Raw genomic sequence first — 17224 nt, forward strand, 5'->3', positions numbered from 1 at the left:
CAGCTTCAGTCCAAAACAAGCTTCAGTGGGATCCTGTGTGGAAAAAGAATCAGGGCCATTTCAAGTTTTGAAAAAAAAAAGAGATTTTGAGGTATTAAAGATTTGTTTTGCCATCTAATATTTTACTTTAAACTTACAGCAACGTAATCTTGGCTTTTTGGGTCTAAACAGGCCTAATATGATGCCTGACAGTAAAAATGTGAACGACACAAAAAAGTAACATGTTCAGATACACAGCAGCAAAGTGATTACTTTAAAGTGTACGTTTATTTGAAAACCACTGGGTTAACTTGTTTTTTCACTGGCACTCCAACCATCTGGCCTCTTGCAGTAAATTGAGTTTACATCACTCTCATATCACAGCATAACTACAGTACAAGCACTTTCTATTTTGCTTGTGTCACTGTTGGAGATGAATTCAGAAATTAAGGCAGCACTTAAACACAAACATAAAGCACAACATCCTGCAGACTCTCATTAATCTTTAAAACCTGAACTCAGTGGTGCTATCATCAGCTGTTCAGCAGGAGGAGAAGAAAAAAGCCATCCGTGCTCTGGGAGCGATGTTTGCATGGGCTATTCCAGGAACAAGAAACGTGACTCGAGTAAAAGTCATGTCCTCATTTAAATACTAGCATACACATCATTTCAAAATGTACTTAAAGTACTTAAAATAAAACCATGTATATCACTTTGTTGTTGCAGCTTGACTGTTTTAATCACATACAACGCTCGGTAGCTTTGTCTACAATAACCCAGCATCATGTATTAGCAGAATCATAGTTTAAAATCATTAAAATACATGGCAGGGAGTACACAGTGCAAGGAATTCATCCAAAATATATTGGATTAGAGGAGGATAGCAGCATAATATACAGAAACAGAGTAGCCATGCTCTCAGCACTACTCTGCTCTAGTTACCTTAGTGGGGGGCACCATGAGGGGGCTGTGCCACCCCTCATGCCGGCCCTCTGGACACACCCCTGTTCCGTACCCCTAGTATTAGTCACCCCTTACACACATGTGGTTTATATTCTCCAAACATTCCTTGCTCAACTGAAGCCCTCACCAGCTAAAAATACTGTCACTACCGAAGCGTTAATCATGGTCGCCAGGTGGCGCCTGCAGGCTGCATTGTAATTAGCGGAGATTGGCAGCCTAATCAAGTGTGTGGATCTGCAGGTGGCTGCTGGCCCGGGTCGACTCGACTCGACTCGGAGCTCCGCGGCTCTCCGATTTGTTCAAAGGAAACGCGTCCCAGCGGATGATATCGCGATTAACTGGGACTGGCGACATTTGGAAAGGTCACCCGTGAGCGCAGAGACAGGAGACGCGTTTTAAAGCGCTGCAGAAGAAAAGGCAGAAGAAGACGAAGGTAGGACGGAGAGCTGAATGTGTTTCAGCTGGAAGATGAAATGCATTTATTCTGCTTCTTATAGTTTCTAACAGGGAGCAGGCAGAGAGTTCAATCAGTGCATGAACTCCGTGACCCATGCTGACAGTTTCCATTCAGTGTGTCAGCCAGTGGATGGCGTGGATGTGCTGTGCTTGTGAATGACTTCAGTGGAAGGCTGTGGGGTTCTATTTATGTCATATGTACTAAGTGGTAGCAGGGGGCGCCAGAGAGGCACAGAGTGAGAGCGTCCTCATAACTCGTGACGAAAGCATGCATGTACACCGAGTGAGCGCTTTGTTAGAAACCACATTAGAATCAGCCAATCACGCGGCAGCAGAGCGGTGCGCGACACCCGCTTCGCCCAATGATGACATCATACTCCAGAAAATAGGAATAAATGTGAGGTTTGTGTCAGCTGTCCTGGTTTGAGTTTTACTGAACCTGTTGATCACCCGGGACTTCCGGAAAATCTGCACTCATACTGATGCTCAGAAAACAGAAGCCACACAGGTTTACCGGTAACCGAAGTCAATATCGATTGTTCAGTTTTGTTATTTGTTTCTCGACGTGAACCGGGGAAATCCCAAAGAAATCCACGCTGTGAAATCAGTCAGAATCAGAATACTTTATTAATCACGGTGTGTGGGTGAGGTGGAGGGATAAATGAAAATATCAATATGATGTAAAATATGAAGCTAGAAAAATGTAAGCAACATATATGAAAATACGTTTAAAAAGGGCCACATTCAAGGTACAGTAAGTTAAAATAAATACTCCAAAGTTTAATGATACTACAGACAATAAACACAAGATATGGCGAGTCTAAACAGTCCCGATGTCATAGTGGGTAGTTGTAACGTTTGATGGCTCCTGGCAGGAATGAGTTCCTGTGCCATTCTCTGCATCAGGATGAACACAGAGTACTTGTAAGCCTCCGGTGTCTGCACATGGAAACGGTGCCAATAGAGCTGTAATTCTCTTAATGTCCACAAACAGCTGAAGACTGTTCTGGTTGTACTATGTATTACAGTTACCCACCACAGCCCCGTGCTCCTTGCTTCTGATACGTAACACTGCTGCAGAGTTCAGGAGACTGCTGAAGATGTAGCTGAAGTCTGCAATGTAGAGGCTGAAGAGGAAGGGGGGGATGAAGACCTCAGTCAACTCCAACTCAGGGTCGGCAGGTGAACTGGTCCAGGATGAGGCTCTGCAGGGTCTTCATGATGTGTGATATTGTGTTTGGGCCGATTCCTGATTTTTAAAAAGACGGCTTGTCAGAGACAAATATCAACTCTATTTTAGAAGCAGCTCATTGCACAGTCTGTTTGGAGAGAGTTTAATCCAGGACATTTTGTTACAGCTATAATTTACAGATTTTTCCTGAATGACTCACACAGGCAGTCGCAAAGAGGCTATTTTGAAAAGCAGACAGCTAAAAAGATATACTGTGTTTGTGAGAGCGAGTGTGTGTGCGCGGACTTGTTTTTGTGGCTGTGCAGCACAGGGAGTGTGTTGCAGCTTTCTTGAGAATCATTCCTCCGTGAAATTAAATAGAAACTTGTTCTGTCATCTTTGTGAGAGCCAGTTTAAGTCTTAGACCGTGAGAGAGATTACATATTGTAAAACTGACAACTTTTTGTCCAGCTCTCGTTTTTCCACATCCATTCAAACACCTGTTTGAGGCTTAACGCTTCATTTTAGGGTTATATTTGAGGTTGGGATAAGCGTTTGGAAGCTAAATGAGATGGTGAAACCTTGAGTTGAGAGGCAGTCCAACAAGCCCGGCTGTATTTTAAACGAGTCCTTCTTTCTACACAGAGTGGAGCAGGCTGGACTCATTGTAGGAGAAACACTGGTAACAGAGAACAAATTCAGGATAAAATGCTGAAAACACTGTTGTGGAAACACTTCTGTGCACATTTCATGATGAATATACAGAGCGACAAGAAGGCAGTGTATATTGAAAACAGCTCTTTCATTTGTCTGACTGAATTTGAATCTGTTTTCAGTGAACATACAGATGCTTTTTCTGCTGCATCATGAACGTGCACTCTTTTCATTGAAACCATGTTACAATGGGATCTTTCGTGGCAGGAGGATGGAGGGGATCATGGCCCTCGTAGTTTACTGTACATGCAGGCATGTGATTATTTAAGTACGTCTGATTACGTTTACATCAGCTTAACTAAAAGAACGATTTATGTGTTCTACGTTGTTAAAAGTGTAGAACATAAAATTAATGAAATGATGGTACATCTGTACTGTAAGAACAGTGAAGTATGGGACTAATTCTGCTGGTAACAGGAGACACTGTTGTAAAGCTGTTGGTGGAAACACATGTGACTCCATAGCAAGATTTTCTGTTGTTGTTCCCACGGTGACAGAAATGTCCATTGTAGACATCAGGTTGTTAAGTCTGCAGTAGTTGAGGATTATTCAGCCTCCAAGCGACTTGTGTGTCATCTGCAGTTTCCCCGGTGGAGTTTTACTTCCTCATGTTGCTGATTGAAATAATGAGTCAAGCTTTTGATCTTCCTGGTGGTTTCTATCTGTTTAGAATACTCCCTCATCAGAGATGGCGCATCGTGTTTCCCGTCTCGGCAATATTTTTTTCACATCTCCAGCACACTGTGAAAAATCATGAGGCGAATTTACATAAGACTGAAGGCTTTCAGATAATTTGCACGCTAAGCAAAACAGAGGCTCATAAAGAAACAACTGTTTGACATGACGCTGATGTTGCACTGTAGTTGTAAACAAAATGTCAAACTAACGTTCAGCTTTGCCTTAAAAGATTTGAAAAAATGAATTTAGATAAATATTATTCTATTTCCAGGCTCGTCTACGCTGGATAGAAACATTAGGCACCAGTCTTCTGTTAATGATTCAGGCAAAAATAGGAAGATGAACAATGATCTCTTAAGCAGCAGAGATGACGTCAGACTGTATGTAAAAGATGGACACGATGATGTGACATGCTGGTCCTTAAAGCACTGAGTGAGAATTTGTCTTTGTTTTCTTTTTAATGTGTCCAAATGTGGTTTGACCACATTTAAAAACAAATGTAGCGTCATCAGCCGAGTCAGCAAGCTCAGTTACTGAGGTGCATCCTAGACTGTGTGGGTGCGTATAGTTGCCAATTAGCCTTAACGTGCTAATAAATGCTAGAATTTTACAAGCACAGGTGCTTTGTACAATTTTCAAGTATTTCAATCAAAATGCTGTAAAATGTAGCAAACATGTCCCTGAAAATGCAAACTTTCAGCTTCAAAATGATGTAACCAGGTTATGAAAATGAAGCGTACAGTCAAGGATATTTTCTGGGTGAGGGATTTTTGGCTAAAAAAACAAACAATATAAAATATGTGTGGTTATTTTTCATTATCTTAAACGTGCACAATCCAAGACGTGCTCCGCAGGTAGTGCGATTTAAAAAAAACCCCAGGAAGCATTAGTGTGTACTGCTGTGCATGTTTTATGCGTTCCTCAGTTGGAGGAACAGGAACGAAAACAATCTAGTAGCTTTCCTTTCGTTCCCATGCCAGATTTTCTCTGGTTCAAATTCTTCTTCATTGCTGCTCTTTTCTCCTAGCAGAGCAGTAAGTCAGTAGCTCAGGATGGGGAAATATAATGTCAGGATTGCACAATGGGACGGCATGCCTTGTGGGTTTCTTTCTGTCTTTGTGTGTGCGCCTGCATGGAATGTGGTGAGGGTAGAAAAGGAGAGCGCGAGTGAGTAAAGTCTGGGGGGGAAAGCTGACTGATAACATATTGTTCTGTACTTGTTTTGGCTGCTGAGTTGCATCCCGGTCTGTCATGCTAGCTCCTGTTTTTGGACTTGATGAATGCATCTGGGAATCAAACTGTGCACCAGTCAGCGGCTGAGGGGATGAAGGCTTAAATGCTTTGGGTGTGCTTTACTGGGCGTAAACATGATGGTTTGTCCAAACCACATTTATAAAAGAATAGTGTCATCTGTTTGTATTACATAGACTGTATATGTAAGATGGAGGCACTTAATTACTGTGACATAACTGAAATAGATAAAAAGCTAAAATTACCAGAGATGGGGCTCAGACTTCAGGGTGGTCTGTGAGTACAATTAACTGCTAAGTGAGTCATGTATTTTTTTTCTTCATACATTAAAAATTCTCCTAAATGTCCTGACACCACATTTACTTAAGAAATTAACTCATAGCCCCATAAATAAGATATTTAACAATGTCCGCTGTACCATTAATGAGTTTTGAGGCTTGTTCACACACACACACGGGGTTAAATCTGATCCAGTGCTGGTACCTGCACATGTGCAAAGGAGCACATTACACAGTTATTTTTGACTTGCTCATAGACGCTGAAAAGAAGTTGATGAAATTGCTACATGTGAACTTTCACTTAGAAAACATTAGGTTTGTTTTCAAGTATTAACAAGCTGAGAATTTTGTAAGATTTTGAAATTGTAAGTGCTTATCAGTCACCCATCTCCAGATTTGTTCTGGTATGGTGAAAAGAAATTCCAGTTAGGACCTTTTTCTGCTTCGGGGTGCTTTGCTGTCATCATGTTTCCATGTGATGGCATTTTAAATGAGAAATGCTATTATTGTTTGTGCCCTTGAGAAAAGAGTCTTACTGAAAAGCTATCTGGGCTGCCAACCATGCATTCCTATCTTTGTGTGACTTCCATGGAAACATGAGAGCTGAAAAACTTGAAATGTGGACATGATGATGATGATGATGATGAAGAGAAAGAGAAAGAAAAAGGGTTAAAGGAAAGAAGGGCTAAAAATGTGAGCTGTTTGTAGCAGGGACGTGTGACTCAGACTCTGACGGCTGCTTTCCACTGGAAGGCCGCGCTGTAGCCGGGATACTCCCTTAGCTACTGGACCTGCCCCATGCCCAAAAACAGAGGTGCTGTCTTGCCCCCGTCTAACCACATGCGCATACACAGACGCACACATGAATGGACAAACGTTTATTTCCATGGTGAGAAGATGTGTGCACCCACAGAGACACACAGAAAATATCAGAGCTTGATTGGACCTGTGGTACCATTAACTCCACCCCGCCGAAACAAATATAAGTCCAGATGAGCTCCGGATTGAGTGTCAGACTTTTAGCTTGTCAAGATGCCTTTTGGGAATTATTCTCTTATCATCTGGGGTTATAATATGAGAATTCCCTGGACGTTTTCCTCCTTTAATCCTTTGGATAACCTTGCTGAAAGGCTATTTTTCTGCCATGGGTAAAACGAGAACTGTGGACAAAGGTGATGAATCATATGCATGTACTCTGGATTAGTTTCATTGCCTGTGTTTATGGTGCGTTACAAGGGCTCAAGGTCACCTCTGCGTCGTTCTGCAGCAGGATTTCTTGATGGAACTGGAATTCTTCATTCATGTCTTTGGCCTTTCAGCTTGAAAGAATGTGTTCTTCAAATCAGCAGGGAGGAGCAGGGTGTAATCCGCACATTCACACACTTTCACCCACCTGGGAGCTGCTCGGTATCATCAGTGTCGCAGCGTTTTATTGACAGACCACTTGCACCAACTGCTGAGGTCAGTGTGTCTGCGAGGGCTCAGTGTGAGGGGAAAAGAGAAAGGAAAAGATAGGGCCAGTGCAGAGCGAGATAAAGCTCAGCAGCTGCTTTCTGCATGCACACACACACAGTCTGTCCTAGCCTGACTCCTCCTCGCTACCCCACCCTCTTCTCTCTTGTGCTCCCGCCCCGTCTCCCTCTTCAGCAGTAGGTACATGTGCAGTGAGCTTCGGCTACGAAAGCAGTCCAGGGCACGAGCCAAAGGAGCACACACCCACCAGCAGACAGCATTCTTCAACAGATCTGGGACTGCGATCATCTGAGGCACTGAAACCAGCAGATAAACTTCCAGAAAGATCCTGTGCTCGCACTTTTACACCCTTCAGCAGGCTGCAGTCAAAAGGCTCTCACACAGCTAAGGTAAGCTTCAGAGAGTTTCCTCATGTTTGTCTCCTGTGAGGCTTTTTCTTTATGTCTCACTGACACTGCTGCTGTCTGTGCTTCTAGTATACTTGTCATTTTGAGCTGGTTAAACTCGTTCAGTCAGCTGAAAGCTGCTTTCATTTTCCTTTTCTGAGGCATAACTTTGTCAAAGTTGTAGCTCGTTTCAGTGGCTGAAGAGCTGAACATCAGACAGCACCTGTTAATGCTCAGGAGCTGCTTTTGGAAGCTGAAATGATGCTTCATTTATTCAAAGTCAGTCCAGAGAGAGTACTCGTAAGTGTGTGCTCCTGTGGGCGTGTGCATGCATCCCACCCACGTGCATGTTCTCGCGTGCACTTTTGGTAATGAGCGAGAGGGGATGGATGGAAGAGTTTGGTGTGTCCACCCACTCCAATCTGGAGAGCCCATTCCCGCCATTTGGTGGGACAGGCTTGTTAGGCTGTGAGTGGAGCAACTGCTGACAAGTAGAGTAGTTTTCAGTCTCACCTGTTTGGCCACAGTTACTGATAACAGTGCTGATAAGTCTCGTTGAGAAGTTTCGTCAAAGCCTCATAATTTGATTTGTAGAGCTTCTCCCTTTGCGTGTTTCGTTTGTAAAATTCTCTTATATATGTATGTATTTATTTGTGTGTGGGTGTGGCTTGCTTCCATGCATTTTTATTTTAATTCATTTTGTATACTTTTCCAGTGAACTGTAAGCTCTGAAGCTTTTAAGGTTTCGATGTAACACTCCTCATATTAGGATGGATACTTGTCCATATCAGGGCATCCTGCAGCAATCGTTTAGATTATGAGTCAACACTTTGGAATTATATTGAGCGCTGTTGCTAGTGGCTGTGGGCAAAATGATCACCACTGAACATTCTGATCTCTAAACAAATAAAAGCATTTTTTACCAGAGTCTCTGTGGATGGCAGAGCAGCATGGTAATGCCTTGTTTTAGTGTCCCTGGTTACAACTGCATATTTTCACTGTAATTATGAGAGTGTTTACAGCCTTGCAAAAGGTATGTGGGTTGGTCTTTGTGGGAAATGTGTTGAGCAAGCTGCGTAAAGTGGTTTAACAGCACCTACAGCAGTTTAATGTAGCTGAAGCAGAGCGGACGGTGAGGTTATCACAGTGGGTTAGTTTGTTTTGGAAATATCGACATGAATGTAAAAGGGAGCAGGAAACAAGTGAAAAGGTAGCTGTGATAAGTTCAGCATTATCTTTTTTAGCATATGCTTCCCAAAAAAATCAAAACGAGTTAATAAAACAAATCTGTGAGCAGACGGAGGACTGGAGGCGGACAGATAAGAATCACTGTGGTGCAAGACTGGAGCCTTTCTTCGCTTTCACCTCAGTTAAAGTTTAACTTGTGATTCAGCCATTAAATCAGTGCAGTGTGTTTCTGTGGAAGGCAACCTTGATACTCTTCTCATTAAGTCTTCCTCCTCTCCCACAGCCAGTGACTCACCCCATCTGCGTCTCTTGCTGAGCCATTATTACCATGGAAACCCCGAGCCAAAAACGCACCAGCCGCAGCGCCGTCTCTCCGGCCCGCATCACCAGGCTGCAGGAGAAGGAGGAGCTGTCCAACCTCAACGACCGGCTGGCCGTGTACATCGACAAGGTGCGCTCCTTGGAGTCGGAGAACGCCGGGCTGCGGTTGCGCATCAGCGAGTCTGAGTCCTCGGTCACCCGTGATCTGTCGGGCATCAAGACGGCCTATGAGACGGAGCTGGCGGATGCCCGCAAGACTCTCGACCAGGTGGCCAAGGAGCGAGCACGCCTGCAGCTGGAGCTCAGCAAGATCAAGGAGGAGCACAAAGAGCTCAAAGCCAGGTAAGAAGAGCAAATGGGCGTGGACTTTCTTCCTAATAGCCAGGAGGGGGCGACTGCCCTGGTTTCAAGAATTGGTCCAGTTGTATAGAAGTCTATGAGAACATGCCCTCACTTTTTTCCCTGTTGTTTATGTTCCCAGTCGCTGATTTTAAGTCCTATTTGATACAGCATCACGCTTGTTGTGGGAATAAATGCCTACTTTGTTACTAACATCTGAGCATGCAGAGTCCTTGTTAGTCAGATCCAAGAAGGACCAAAAATAAATGCTAAAATGCAACCTTCAAAACAAATGTTCAAAAACCAGCTGGTCGGGATAGCTACACCCATTTATCAAACAGTTGCTATTGTACTGACATCACATTGTGGATGTAAACTACACTGTAACTGATTTCATGTGTAAATAAGTTAACATATCAGAAGCACACACTGATGATTTTGTGCATGTGTCATTTCTCTTCAGAGGACAGATGAAAACAAACACTGATGCAGTTTTGCTTCAGAGTCAGGAGAGCCACTGGGAATGATCCATAAATCTTTCAAGCAGCAGCACACTGATGATGTAACGTTTATCTGCCGTTGTGTGGGATCTGTGTGGGGGAATTCCCTGACTTTCTGCCAAGTGATTCCACAGTAACTTTGATATGTTCTCGTATTCCTCCTGCTGCATAAGAATGATGCTTTTCAGATTATAGGTCAGCAATTTTTACTTTGTGGCGCTGTAAAAAACGATGAATCAGATTGTTATATGGGGACGCGTTAAGGATTCCCTGGCGTTGTTACTGCTGAGCGTCAGCCAGCGCAGGTTTGTCTTCTTTTAAAATATGTCTTCAAACCCTGTCGGTGTGTCTCGTAGCAGCTGGTTAAACTACAGTGAATGTGATGTGAACGTGTGGATGCAGCTGCTGTGATTTTACCTTTTGTGCTGCAATACTTTGAATTCACACCCTGTGTTGCATGAACAGCTGAGGAGGTGCAACACCCTGTCGTCTGTGGAATGCGGTGTGAGATGTGCAGCCAGATCCAACATCAGGGTTGTAAATGTCATTCCTGAGTTTGTCAGTTTTCAGGTGCAGTCATGTCACTTCAGTCCCCGTTGAAGGAAAGGACACACCTCCAGGCAAACAGGCTGAACACAGCCTGCTCTGCTGAGCTGGAATCACTGTCCCCGTGACAGAATGTCGACTCACAGCTTTACACACGGCGAGATTACTTTGCACAGGTGCATAAAGACTTTAGAGTTTTGGCATTTGTGAATTGAGTTCGTACTGAAGCATGAAATTGAATGAAAATGCAGTCTAATTTTACTGTTTTTGTTTTGTTAAATTCTGTTGCGTGGTGGAAGTGAAGAACACGCATGTCTGTCATTCATCCTTTATTTGAAACTTTCAAAGCACAGGAGGAATGGTGGACAATGAACCAAACCACTGTGAGGCACATGAGAGGGAGTCATTATTTCAAAACTTACACAACTCTGTACTAAAATGAAGAGTTTTCTGTACATATTGGTATATTATTTAGCATTGTGTCATATTTACAGTGATGCATTGAGCAAACGGTATCCATGGCTGCTTGTTCCCAGATACTAATCAAGCTAGGCTACAGCATTCGTCACTACATCTAAATGAGGTTAGGAAGCGGAATGGAAACGGTTCCATTACAGTAGGTGGTTGACGCTGCATTCATTATTTGAAAACAACATTTAGAGGAAACCCTGTGTGTAGCTTGGCATGCAGGCTGGTGTTATTGGAGGAGTGTTGGAGCCGAGGCCACATTATCAAGCAGCTCTAACAGCTTCAGCTAGCTGAGGAGCTATTAGGATTGTGAGCAGATTTTTTTCCCCCTGTAAGTCGCCCGAGTCCACAAAATTTCCGACTCGGTGCCTTACTGAATGTCTGCGCGTCTTCAGATGTTGGGGGAGTCTGTCGGCAGATCAGACTCGGCCAGCAGTGCTGCCCAGGAATGTGTTGGCAGCAAAGTTCATGTTAGAGAAAGAGAAAATGCAAAATACCGACTCGCTGCACTCTAATTCTTTACAGTCAGCACTTTGTTTCCTGATTGTTCCTCAAACCAAAATCATTTTTTCAGGAATAAAGTAGCTGCGTTTTCACGTGTGTGTGTGTGTGTGTGTGTGTGTGTGTGTGTGTGTCCACAAATTTAATGACTCCTTTGATCTGATTAGTTGCTAATTGCTTCCTTTTCAAAGACTTGACGTTTTATTGCATCTGAACCAGAGATGGGCAGTAACGTGTTACTGTAATCCGATTACTTTTTTCAAGTAACGAGTAAAGTAAGGGATTACTATTGTAAAAAATGGTAATTGGATTACTGTTACTTTCCTGTAAGCACGTTGCATTACTGTGTTACTAAAGCCGTGGGGGTTGTTTTGTTTTTTTTTTTTTCTTTGCGAGAGTGTCTCATGACAGTGACGTAAGCGAGTGCGACGTTCGTAGCAACAGCTGTGTGCAGATCAACAATGGATCATATATCGATTGCGGGAGAGAGTATGAGCTGCAGTGTTTAAAGCGTGGAAGTACTGACCTTACTTTGAGTTTGAGTCCATAAAAAGTGACAAAAACATTAGCGTCCGTTGTTCACTTCATGAGAAGAAAACTTCTTTTTACAGCGAAAAACCGCTAAACTTGATTACATTTTGTATGATGGATTATGCAGAAGAAGTAGAATTGGGCTGAAAGATCTATCGCTTTATCAGCTATTCAGGTTGTAAATCATGTTTTTAAAAAGTAACTAATTACTTTTGAAAGTAAGTAATCAGTAAAGTAACGGGATTACTTTTTCCAAGTAACTTGACCAACACTGATCTGAACTATGAAACAGTGTGACTGTGGGTGTGGCCTGAGCTGCCGGCTCACTGCAAAGAGAAACAAGAACAAGGCTGAAAGTTTCCTCCACACCATGCGTGACTGGTGTCCTTGAGTCTAGTAGAATATCTACATCAATGATTTTCTGATGTGTGTCTCCCTTTTTTCCCTTATTTTTATTTGATGTATGTTTGTAGAAATATGTCTACAAATGCAAGTTTTTCTGAATCCAGTTCCATATAAACTCCCAAAGTTTGGGAGCACATCAGGTCTCGGCTGGGTCCTGTTGAAACGTTTCACACAAGTCCCTTCTTAAGTTTTTAAAAAATCCTGCTAAAAGGAAAAATAAGCACACAAATCAATCGGCTAACCTCCACAGCAGCGGTAATATAAGATCCATAACTCTGCGAGAAATGCGTCTTTAGTGTGGCTTACCTTTCTTTGAGTGGTCCTAAGCTCATCAGCTTAATACATATTGCATTCAGCAGTCTTTGCCTTATCACGGTGCTTCTTGCCTGCAGGAGCAACCACGGCTCCCACAGCAGTTTTACTTTCCTAAGGAGGCAGATTCTTTTGATGCATGTGTGCTGGAGTCACTCAGTCCGGCTTGAGCTGCCTTTATCTGCTAGACTTTAAGTGGCGTGTTTGCTGTTTGGTTTCCATGGTGCAGTGGGAGCCTTGGCTCGGCTGTGTGACGGGGTTGTGACTCAGAGCCTTTTTTCAAGGCCTCTGGAATGGGCTGAGTGGACTCTCTGTGACGGGAAGTCGGCTTTATTAATACACACCGACGGGCTGCTGTGACGCTGCTGGGCTGAGCGTCAGGCGGCGACAGCAGCAGCAGAACGAACATGCGGCTGTTAAGTCTCACAATGTGTTGACTTTTCGCTGGTGTCCTTGCTTGTTGCTGCCAAACATGACACAGCAACAGGTGGAGCCTTCAGTGCAGTTCGGCTGACAGGACACGCCTGTTCAGCCCAAAGGCAGACACACACACGCCTTTGTATGCAGAACAACCGCAGGGGACACATGCTTTCATCCCCTGAAGCGAAGCAACAAGGGGTCAGAACGACAACCTCTCTCATATATAATTTAAAATTGTGGTGAAAAGCAGGTGTGAGGGAAATTTTAAAACAGGTCTAAACTTAAAGCCTGGAGCCACTTGAAATGGCTCAGGTTTGAAAACCAGGCAAAGCTACACTAAAGAGGAGACACGTTACTGTCAAGGTCTTTTTCATTGAATACTTGGAGCACTGCGCCTGCGTTGTCTCACGTAGAGTCTAAAGTCTAGCTGTTTGTATGAGGGTGTTATTGCAGGGTCATTTTTAATCCTTAACCAGGCTGATAAAGGAATTATTGGTCATCATATTACGTTTTATTTTAGCTTTGTGCTGCTATGCAAACTACACTAATCTAAGCATTTATATAATAAGCTCTTTATTTATAGACGACCTCTCAAAATCCACAGTACAAAGTGTTTCACAGGGGCAACAAAATACAGTCATCGACCCTGAGGTTAGATATCCACGATTATCCCCTTGAACTTCGATTATCCATTAAAAGATTGCTTCAGAATGCCATTCAAGTGGAAACTGACAAGACAAACACTGGAATTGTGTTTTAACACTGAACAGCAGAAGGCTCTGAGTTAAGTTGAAGCGTCAGGTCTTTGGTCTGCTGCAGGAAAACACAAAGAGGGAATTTTGTACTGTGGATTTAAACTTAAGTGAATGAAACCTCATATAAAGCTCATATTTACTAATGATTACTCACCACAATACGAAGGCTCTTCTCCTGTATTGCTGTAAGAGCAGGAGAAGTTATTACAGCCAACAAAACCGTTTTTCAGTGTTTATATGGAAACAACTTTAAATACTGTCAACTGTAATGATGTAAGGTTTATATTCACCCATCGGCCACGACACTAAAGAAACACCACCTAATATTGTCCCAACATAATAGCATTAACACAGGATCTCTGGGCGTGTCCTTTGGTTTTAGTGTGGAGTGAAATGGAAATGAAAAGTAAATCCAAGTGTGGAGGAAAGAAATTAAACTAGAAAAAATAATAAATAAATGCACTGACTCTGCATGCACAGGCTTGAGTGTTGTGATTGTAGCTGTAGCATTATGCCAGCATAACCATTTTTAACAGACGTTTTAAAACACTCAACTTTGAGCTGCTCAGACACCAGTGCAGCATTTGAAAGTAAATAGCTAAGTCCTTTTTCAGGATCAGACACAAAGCAGGGATTTTCCATGGAGGAGTTTGCCCCACCTGTCTGAACGATGTGCGTGAAGGTGTGGCAGACACTGATGAAGCGCTCAGACTTCTTTTTTTCTTCTGCAGTCTGTTGAAACGGTACAAAAATCAATTAAATATACTTTAGCAGACGTGGCTGAGCACGTCTAGGAGCAGCTGCAGACTGAAAGGCAGTACAATACAAAGATGCAGCAGATGCACTAACACTGCATTCATGGACTGATGTGCAATGTTGAGCGCAACTATGACAGAACGGCTATCAGACTGCACTGCAGGAAATGCACTTATCACATCACACATCCCATTTCCTCAACTGTGAATACTTTCTTTTACAATTTGCCTACTGTATTATGAACTATGACTTGCGCATGTTTCAGACATTTGTTATGTTTATGGTCAGTTTTAGGCGTTTGTTTATTTTCTGATAAACTAAATTTCCTTGTTACGCTTCATTTAGATTCAAAGCTGTATTTACTGCAGTCCGGCGCTGTTGTTTCCCCCTGTGCAACATGTCACATAGCTGCACAGTACATGCCAGCACCCTGAGCAACAACAGTGTGATAAACAGAAGCTTTTCAATATCTGACCAAACTCTCTCCTGTGAGGAGAAAACGAGAAGTGAAAGGGGGAGCCCGCTCAAGTATCGGACGTCATAGGAAGCCGTCTAATATTAGTCACAGCTTGAGTTCGCGTGAGTAAAGTTTCTATATTTATCTCGGGGTAAATTCTAAACCTGTCGCTAAGGTAACGTGTTATACATCCGCTCTATTAATGGGTGATGATGTGTAACAGGAGGATCCATTCAAGCTGCTCCTGTCAGCTTTGTTGAGATAAAATGTTTGCTGGAAAAGTTCCTTCCTAAAATGGAAAAGAGCATCTGTTCCAGATCATTCAGCCTTTCAGGGCCTTTAATTTCTTTAGTTGTCTGCTTGAAACACCATCATTAAACTATTGGTTTGCTGAATGAGCAGGAGCCTGTCAGGAGGCTCGTGCGGTGGAAGATGTATTTTTTTATTTGATTCTAAGAATTAAATGTGGAGAATAAGTTTTATTTTGATTTTATAGTCAAACCTAATAAAAAAAAATCATCATTAAATCATATTTTTCATTAACAAGTAGAGAATGAAGCCAGTCGGTGATGTGTTGAACACAGCAGTTTTCCTTTCTCAACATTTTTGACTTTATTCTCAAAATAAAAATTAAGAAAAATGACAAATCCTTTCAAAAATACAGAAAGTTCTTTTATTTCTTTCATCTTTACTATATTTTCTTTATTATCGTTACTTTAAATGATTTAAATATTAAAAATGTGGATGTTGCGGCTGATTTTTCTCTATATATATTTTCTCAATGTTCCTTGCAATCTCTAAAATGTTCAGCTAAGAAAAATGTTTGAAAGGTTTGAAAATGCGCAGTGTAATATAAAAAACCCCAAAACAAAAACCATCAAATGCTTTAAACATTTCTGTTTGCAGTAATTTAAAACTGGGCTTTTACCAAAAGACAAAGGATAAAATTGAAAATTATAATAAGACCCAAAATTCCCCTCCCAACCTCTTAAAGACTGATTATGGAGACTAGTTAATAATGAATGCCATTAATGTGCTGTTATTAGGTTAGAGCAGGATTATTTTATTTTTTAAAAGGGTTTGATGCTCATGTCACTATTTAAATTTCGGGAAAAACCCATTTTGGAGTTCTCGAATGTGTCTGGACACAAAGAGAGAAGCACGAGGTCTGACCTCTTCATTCATAATTGAGTGCATCACCATTACACCATCGCAGCTGCCATTACAAACCATCTCCATCATGAGCTTCAGTAATCACTGCATCAGTGGACCTTTTGTTACAGCAGACATTTTAACTCGTCATATAAAAGAATATAAATGCATTTAATTCTCAAATCCATCTCTCCAGAAACCTTTTTTTCAAAAAAAATACGAAAGGTTTTCCGCTGTATTAAGGCCAGAAGCGGGCAGCGGACCACCATCCAGCACCCGCAGCAGATTTCACTGCTCGACATCTTTTCTCATGTCGTTTGATCACATCCTCCTCTGTTCTTCTGGCTGCCTCGAGGGGGAAGCCCTGCGTTCCCTCGTGATGATCTCAGCTTGTATTACGTGACAGCGGACAATCGTCTGTCACACTGAGTCATGCCGGGCAGATAAGAGCTCGGAGAGCAGTCCAGGATTTTGGGTGTCTTCCAGCAGGGATGTAAATTGGATCATGCAGCTCTTTGTGTCGCTGTGTCACAGCTCTGAAGACGCCCCAAAAATGCCCGAGAGTCATAACTCATTTATACCTGAGCTGTCCTAAAGAGACGTAGTCGTTGAGGGGCATTTCCATTTAAGCTGACTTCAAACAGCAGGAGTAGCTTTTGATTCATTTTACTTGCTTTAGATTAAGAGATTTGTGTTTTATTTTTTAGTTTGATTAATCAAGAATACTTTAAACTATGGTTAATCCTGTGTGTTTGACTTGCTTTTTATATTTAGCTGTAAACATTTAAAGTCTATATTCAGCTCTGTCATATTTACACACTCAGGGAAAAGTTGCACATAAAAAGCAGGAGAAACGTCAGCTCTGCCAATAATTTACACTTTCCCTTATTGATTAATCTAAAGTGTTTTTTTTTTGTTTTTGTTTTTTTTTTCATAAATTGGAAAAAGAAAACTTGGGATCCTTTGTGTTTCTGTCATGTTGACTGTTACACTGGTGTATAGACATGCTGACCAAAGTGTCAAATAATGAGCTCAGTGTATGTGTGAGTAACGCTGAGCCAGAAATAATCGAAACACTCCGTTTCAGCAGAGATGGGATATCTCTGATGTGGTCATATTAGACACAGAGCACATTAGCTTCACTCTTACGTTTCAGATCTTGTATTTGTGAGGGGCAGCCAATCAGATGAAGGTTGGTATAAAGGAATCATGCCCTTAAAAGGG

At 42.2% G+C, this 17224-nt stretch overlaps 1 protein-coding gene across 2 annotated transcripts in view; it reads left to right on the forward strand.

Annotated features, from left to right (window-relative positions):
• Positions 1-1235: 1235 nt before the first annotated feature.
• The window catches only part of LOC146699412 (lamin-A-like), a 39526-nt gene continuing 23537 nt past the window's right edge, over positions 1236-17224 (forward strand). Inside the window, exons 1-3 of one of the 2 annotated variants that reach the window (XM_085472325.1) lie at positions 1236-1375; positions 7138-7352; positions 8821-9200. In XM_085472325.1, coding sequence (XP_085328451.1) covers positions 8866-9200 — 335 coding nt within the window. In that variant the 5' untranslated portion in view covers positions 1236-1375; positions 7138-7352; positions 8821-8865. Of the gene's footprint in view, positions 1376-6512; positions 7353-8820; positions 9201-17224 lie in introns of those variants that run through there. The other variant, XM_085472324.1, reaches the window with a different exon arrangement.

The sequence above is a fragment of the Copadichromis virginalis genome, linkage group LG11 (genome assembly GCF_057382275.1).
Source record: "Copadichromis virginalis isolate Kocher_CV1m ecotype Utaka linkage group LG11, C_Virginalis_male_GT1.1, whole genome shotgun sequence".
Classification (NCBI taxonomy): domain Eukaryota; kingdom Metazoa; phylum Chordata; class Actinopteri; order Cichliformes; family Cichlidae; genus Copadichromis; species Copadichromis virginalis.